Source organism: Meles meles, chromosome X, assembly GCF_922984935.1.
Source record: "Meles meles chromosome X, mMelMel3.1 paternal haplotype, whole genome shotgun sequence".
Taxonomy (NCBI): Eukaryota; Metazoa; Chordata; class Mammalia; order Carnivora; family Mustelidae; genus Meles; species Meles meles.
Genome location: NC_060087.1, coordinates 31887493 through 31895278, shown reverse-complemented (window position 1 = coordinate 31895278; position 7786 = coordinate 31887493). Strand labels below are relative to the sequence as shown.

At 40.2% G+C, this 7786-nt stretch overlaps 1 protein-coding gene across 1 annotated transcript; it reads right to left on the bottom strand.

The window, feature by feature from the left end:
- Positions 1 to 6527: 6527 nt before the first annotated feature.
- LOC123934590 (melanoma-associated antigen B16-like) lies at positions 6528 to 7553 on the bottom strand. The gene has a single exon (XM_045994744.1). It carries the CDS (start codon positions 7551 to 7553, stop codon positions 6528 to 6530), a length of 1026 nt encoding a protein of 341 aa, XP_045850700.1.
- Positions 7554 to 7786: the final 233 nt, after the last annotated feature.

Here is a 7786-nt window from a genome sequence, read left to right as displayed (position 1 = left end):
ATAGTATTTATTTGAATTTTTTTTTTCAACAGCATTTCCTGGGATAATTCTTTAAATGCTGTGCTATTTAAGGGCTTTGGGTCCTCAGGCTAACTGACCTAGAGCTGCAATTAATTACATTGCAGAGGACTTTGGACTTGAAGCGAATGCTTCAGAAGAATTAGAAGTATTCTTTTTTTTTCTTTCTCTGTTTTTTAAAAAAAGATTTTATTTATTTGACAGAGAGAGAGAGAGATGGAGAGAGGGAGAGAGCACAGGCAGGGGGAGCAGCAAGCAGAGGAAGAGGGAGAAACAGACTCCCTGTTGAGCAGGGCGCTAGATGTGGGCTCAATCCTAGGACCTGAGCCCAAGGCAGATGCTTAACCAACTAAGTCACCCAGGTGCCCCAGAATTAAAAGTACTCTTAAATGTACAAGTGACTGGAGATGACTAATCAGCATAAGAAATTAAATATTATTAGAGTTAATTTATTATTAAGTTCTCTGTTGCTATCTACATATTTGCACTTCTTTATATCATTAAAATATTTAATATTGGGATGCCTGGGTGGCTCAGTCAGTTAAGCGTCTGCCTTCGGCTCAGGTCATGATCCCAGGGTCCTGGGATCGAGTTCTGCATTGGGTTCCCTGCTTAGAGGGGAGCCTGCTTCTCCCTCTGCCTGCTTATGCTCTCTCTCTCTCTCTGACAAATGAATAAATTTTTTTAAAAGATTTTATTTATTTATTTTACACACAGAGATCACAAGTAATCAGAGAGACAGACAGAGAGAGAGTGGGGGAAGCAGGCTCCCTGCTAAGCAAAGAGCCCAATGTGGGGCTCGATCCCAGGACGCCGGGATCATGACCGGCTCCGAGCTGAAGGCAGAGGCCTTAACCCACTGAGCCACCCAGATGCCCCATAAATAAAATATTTAAAAAAAAAATTAATACTAATGCTAGCTAATGTTTAAACTTAAATTTTAACTGTGACGTTAAAAATCAAATTAAAGCATATTTAAGTGGAAACATGGTTTCCTTCCCCATTTACCTTTTTAGTAGAAAAAATGCTTAGGTTTCAAGACTATCGGTGAGAGCACTAGGTGATGTATCGAAGCCTTGAATCACTATACGGTAACCTGAAACTGACATGACACTGTATGTTAACTAACTGGAATTAAAATAAAAACTTCAAAAATACTTTGAGATGAGATTATACAGATACAGCTTTTACTTTTCACAAATGTAGAGTAGGTTTCTTTGAAAGAAAACTTAAAAATTAAAAAATAAATGTAATATAAAGCTTCAGTTTTAGCACCTCTTGACTTTAAATCTCATTAAAAAAAAATAATCTTTTTTGGAAATTCCTAACTGAAGTGTTAGGCAGTTTGCCCCTGTGAGCCAACACCATGAAACGACAGTGCCTAAGTCATAGAATGTCATCATTACCAAACCTTTCAACCCTCTAGAATATAGAAACACCTCAAAAGGTAGGTATTATATTTGAAAAAAGTATTTCCGTACAAATGTATTACTAATGGAAATATAAAATGCTGGCCCCAGAAAAAAAACTAGCGATCACGTTGTTCAGTGGTTTTGATACTGGTTTTCTAAAAACTGAACTGTTATATATATCTTCTCTTTCTAAGACAAAATTTACAGAGAAGCCTGGTAGTTAAAAATAAAAATGTCTTTCACTGCAAAAGAGGAATGGAGACTACATTTTTTGTTTTCCTTCTCTGGAACAGTTTCCCTTCTCCCCTATCCACCTCTACGCACTCCATGAAATACTAAATTTCGTGGAACAGATGTGTTCAATGTCTTTGTGTCATTTCACATAATTAGACTGAGTGGATTCCTTAAGATCTCAGGGCTGGTTAGGGAACTTTCATGGCTATCAACTAATAATTCAAGTTGAGTCTCCTGTCATTTTTAAAATTTCCCTCCTAAAAATGGAAATCGGCAACTTAAATCTTGTTATTACTGATGAGAAATAAAATGATATGATGTCATAAGAACAAAAGAAAAACTCCTGCCCTCATTATAAGTGATATTTATAGGTATTTGAGCAACCTGGCTCAAACACTGTCTTGGAGTTAGGAACGCTTACATGGGATGGTATGTGATGCTTCCTGCACTGGGCTCCTCACATCACCAGCACCAAGTCAGTTCAAAAATGAAGAGTACAATCTCCATAAGTTCTGAATCCCATCTGCAAATCTCTGCACCTTAGGTTAACCCTGTCAGCCAGTATCTGTTGGCAATGCAGGCCAGCGACCATGGTAATAAGATACCCACTCTCTGGTGGATGCCACAAACTCAGGAAACATGAGAAGCGGTCTGTGCTGGGGACACCACCTAGATTATTTTAGGAGACTTGTCCACAGTTAGCCTTTTATCTGAAGAGCAACTGAGGAAATTAGTACTAGGGTAGCCCCTTTAAATCTCCTCCTTGTTGTTCTTGCCTGCTGCCTCCCACTGCTCCTTGGTGTTTCTGGTTTGTCTCAGCTGCCTATCATTATTCACTAAGATTCATGTAGCCTGGACCTCAATAGAAAGGATGCACTGTGCACAGAGGTTGAAATGCCAGCAGATCCCAAGACAGATCCCAGCCCTGATACATAGGCAAAGGGTTCAGTGGGCCACCAGAGTATTCAAGACATGTAGCTTTCCCATAATCCACTAGTAACTTTATTGGATGATGCAGGAAAGACAGCTATCTTTGGCCTAACAGTACATGCAGGACTTCTACAGAATGGTGGATGTTTCCGTCCTTTCATCCAGTAACTTCCCCCACTTAGATAACCATATAGTTTCCAGCTATTAATGGTGATTCAGAGGTTTCCTAAGTCTATCTATGTGTATTGTCTTGGACCCTCCATGTGGATTCCCCACTATCTCTTTTTCTCATTCCTTCTCCCCTACACTGAACTCTGGATTCAGAAATTTGACTACCAACCAGGTCTGGGTTCTCTGGACTTGAATTTCCATGTAGTCTCTCTCATGGACCTTGGACATTGCTCTTTCTCTGGATATTCATCTGTCTAGTGTCTTGTTTATCTCCATTCCTAGTCAACTGGTCATTTTGAATCATTACTTTTCAAATTAAGTACTTTTGATTTATAAAATAATACATGTGTGAGTGTTTATGGTATTAACAGGCATTAATTTGTGAGAATATGAATTGGTAGAGTATTTTGGGGATGACATTTTGGCAATATTTATAAAAATTTACAATGCCCAGATACTCTCCACTTTAACCTAATTTCTACCTTCTGTCAGACCATTAAACTTTAGCCCAGTAAGTCATGTTCAACTTATTTCAGTTCTATAAGTCATAAGAAGAAATGGGAAACAAATTATGTGCCTGTTGGAAGGACATGGTTAGGGGCACCAGGGTGGCTCAGTCAGTTAAGCATCTGATTTTTGGTTAGGTTGTAGTCTCTGGGTCAAGTCCTGCATCCAGGTTCCATGCTCATTGGGGGTCTGCTTGTCCCTCTCCCTCTGTCTCTGCCCTTCCCCAGGTTTGTGTTCTTTCTGTCTCTCTCTCAAAGAAATGAATAAAATCTTTTTTTTTTTAAAAGGACATGTTTAAAGTAATCATGACACATACATGCTATGGGAGCAGTTATAAAAGTAAAGCAGATCTATACGTGTTGTCATGGAAAGATCTTGCATTCATGTCAAGGGTGAGAGACTTATGGCAGAAAAACATGTATATCATGACCCATTATATTTTAAAATGATAGATAATTTTATAACACAGTTATGTATGAGAAAGCCTACAATTAGCTTTAAATAATATATAGATTAATTGTGGCTGTCTCTGAAACTGTGACTGAATTATGAAGGACTATTGTAAAGGTGGAGATTGTGATTTGTCTGTGTTTTTAACATTTTTGCATCAAGAATATGTGATATCAGGTTTGTGATTAAAATATTTAAATAAGCCTAACAGCAAAAGTAATAGTTGTGTATGAATTAAAGTTTATGCTAGCCAATGGAAGAGACAACCTGAAATCTGAATGGCTTAACATAACAAAAGTATATTTCTTGCACACATAAAATCTGATTGATTTGGCAGGGAATCTTTGCTACCAGGTAACACAGAGACCTAAGCTGCCTCCATCCTGTACTTTCACAAGTCAACATAGGGTCCCCATGTTTGCTGCTGGATGGAAGGAAGGACATTATGGTGGCATCTTGGCTCTCAAATGCTTTGGCCTGTGACAAACATCCTTTCTGTTCATATTTCAGTAGCAAGGGCTGGTCATAAGATCCTTTCTAACTATAAGCAAACTGGACAGTGTAGCTTCCCATGTACCCAGGAAAGAGTGGAAGACAAGTTGTGGATGAATACTTGTAGTCTCCACCATAAACTCTTATATACTAGGGGCCTGGCAGAGAGCAATCTCTAGAATTTGTTAGGTCAATGATCCTCTTCATTTCCTGGTAGAGTTTCTGAGGAGGCAAAATGTTCTTGGCAATTCTCCAACTTCCTGAGATCTTACTATTTAACAAGTGCTTTCAAATAGAGTCACATATATTTTTAAAAAGAACCTTGTAAATCTTTGCAGGAAGTGTTTGCCATACTTCACTTTTTCAAAAGCACCATTACACTTTGTCCTTTTCAATAACCACTATGATCACAGTAAACTGAGAATTTTCTTACTCTTGGTGCATTGATAAAACTTTACCTCATGATTCTCTGCTATCACCTAACTAAAAATGCCAGACATCTGCACAAATAAAATTATGCACACTGAAAACCAAAATTCTTTCTATTCCATCTATTTCATCTATTTATCTATCTATCCATCACCTATCTATCATCTGTCTATCTCTATCATCTATTACCCAGAGATAATAGAGTCTTAGAAGTCTTATTATCCAAAGGTAAATGGAGTCCTACAAGGACTCCAGAATTTACAGAAACTGAGATACTATAGATGGGGCACCTGGGTGGCTCAGTTGGTTGTGCATCTCCTCTTGCTTTGGGCTCAGGAAATGATCTCAGGATCATTGGGATTGGGGTCCAGCCCTGGGTCAGGCTCTGCACTCAGCACAGACGTGGCTTGAGATTCTTTCCCCATTCTCCCTCCCCCTCTGCTCCATCCCTGGCCCCCCTCAAATAAATAAGGAAATAAAATCTTTAGAATAGGGAATTTCTTCTTCACCTGGATGCAATTCAGAACTCCTAGAATTTGTGACAAGGACCAATTCCTTGCCTCCCTCGCTTCTGTTCCATTCAGACCACTCCTATTCTCATTAATTTCACACCCTTAAAAATATAAGCATTTCTTAGACTATGCCAAATTATACTGAAAATAGCTTATTTAAAATATGCGTGAAATGGAGTAGCCTCTCACCCTCCGAGGCCAGGGCAACCATTGGTTTCTCGGTGTCTCATCTCAATAAAGTATCACTGTTATCTCTGAAAACTCTTTGAAGACTATGTGTATAAAAACTTGTTTGTGAATTATACTCAGTGGCACAAGATATCATCACAGGACAACTTCCATTCCTGCCTTAAAGATTTATCCCTTTTTAAACTATACCCCCTAATTAACTACAAAGAATAGTTTTCCATTCAAGGTTTTTGAGTCTCAACTGGGAGACACACTATCTGAAGGTCTGATTTCTGATCACCACTCCCTCAGGCACAGCTTGCCCTAAATCCAAATTTAAGTTAAAAATTAACACTCACTACAGGAATTCCAGCTTTCCCAATGTCCAAAATCCCCTGTCCCTAACCATTTACACTTGAAGTCTCATATGGAATACCCCCACTTACCTGCTAACTCCATCTTGTATTTGCCCCTAAGATATTAGAAGGCATCCCACTGTAATGATAGGATTGCTGATCCTATAAGTAAAATTTGTTAAGTGCAGTTGTAGGTATTGCTCATGCTGTAGTTTCAAAGACAAACATGGTGATTTGCAAAGAGCAAATATTCAATGAAGGTTCAGGGAATAAAAGAAACAGTGAGCATGGGGTCTAATTTATTGATGTTTATTTTTAATATATCCATAAACAAATTAAGCATATTAAAGTGTATATAATTTAATTGTATAAAACAAAATGTAGAAGGTAAAAGAGGGCCACAGATTGGCAATCTTTAATTTGTTCTCTATTTTGAGAACCCAACCACCTTAAAGCTGATCACTCTCACATTTCCAGTAAATGCCTATAGCAATTCTATGTGATATTATTCTGGATGACAAAATAAGATGGTTTCACAATTAGTTTCACAAAATAACAAAGCTCTTACTATTAAACCTCATTATAACATTAAATGTGTGACCAATGTCATCCATAAACTTGTAGATTCTGAAGCTAATTAAATCTAAATTAAATTAAATCTACATTAAAGACACAATATTTGAACAAATACATTATGTTAAAAAAGAATAAATTTTCCAGTTACACAATAATGTAGGAACACATAGGCATATCTACCGTATTCCTTTTAGCCCCAACACAGACCTAAATTCTATGAACACTAACTGCCCTTTCTCAAACACAAAGTGAAAAACCTGCCTCGGGCTTCTCTAGAAGCAAAAGAAATGTCTGGACCTGGCCCTAGAAGGTGCAGTGGCCCCAGAAGTAGAAGTGGACCACGTGGAAATTCTGGCTCGGGCTCTCTCTTCTTCATCTTGCAAAGCCTCCTCATACGGAGACGGGAAAGAGCTCGGGTCAGTCCCATGAACTTTGGCCAGAAATTCCAGGACTTTCATCTTGGTGGTTTCAGCGTGGGCTCTCGGGCCCCACAGGAATTCAAACTGTGCCGGATCACTGTTGGCCACCTGCCGGTACTCCAGGTACTTTTCCTTCACGAAATCTTTGGTGATGAGCTTCCTGGGCTCCCCAAAGATGGCGTGCTTCTGCCCGGCATAGATCCCTGTCAAATTCAGAACTTGCCAGACTTCCTCTTCGGTGGCACTGTTGCCCTTCATGAAGATCACACCCAGGATAAAGATCAGGATGCCGGTCTTGGGCATGCCCTCTTCGCCATCCAGCACCCCATCATAGGTGAGGCCCAATTTGATGAAGAGGCCATAGCAGCGGTTGGTGGGATCTACTCTCTTCACATCAAGGCCAAAGACCATCTCCATGTGCTCACAGGCTCTCAGGAAGATCTCGGTGAAGTGGTCTTCATACTCTTTGGTGACGACCTTCATATCTGCCTCTGTCATGGGCTCTTTCATGTGATACTTGAAGAGCATGAAATTGACCAACGAAATCACTTTCTCATCTAGAGCACGTATGGGCACATTCTTGGGGGTGGGCCCAGCCCGTGAGGTGCCAACCGCTTCTTCTTGGCCACTGGCACCCTCATTCAATTCACTTGATGAGGTGGTTGTCATGGCAATGGAAGATGAGCAGAAACTCTCCGGGGTACTGGGTTTACCAGCATAAGGAGCCTCCTTGGAATTGCCAGGTATCAGAGGATAAGAGGAGAGATGGGTCTCTTGCAGAGCCTTGGAGACCTGGTCAACCTCCATATCTTTGATCCCACTGCAGGTCTGAAAGCACTGATCATATAAGCATTGTGGATTCTTTTGGTGCTGAGGCATGGTGACTTTTATGACTAGCAATAGACAGGAGTGAGGAGAGGAGAGTGGGCAATGGGGAATCACGGCCTAAGAGGAAGAGGGAGACGTGAGTGGCCTTGGCTGCTCAACCCCACTGGGGTGGCTCTGATAAAACTGCCTCCAGTGGACTTCTGGAAACACTCTTCTAGGGCCTCACAGGTCTCCCAACCTCTCGGTTGCTATGCCCCTGAAGAACAATGAAGGAAGGAGTCTGA

Bases quoted from the DNA above. Each gene is read 5' to 3' on its own strand.
- LOC123934590 (XM_045994744.1), bottom strand. From the start codon at position 7,553: ATGCCTCAGCACCAAAAGAATCCACAATGCTTATATGATCAGTGCTTT.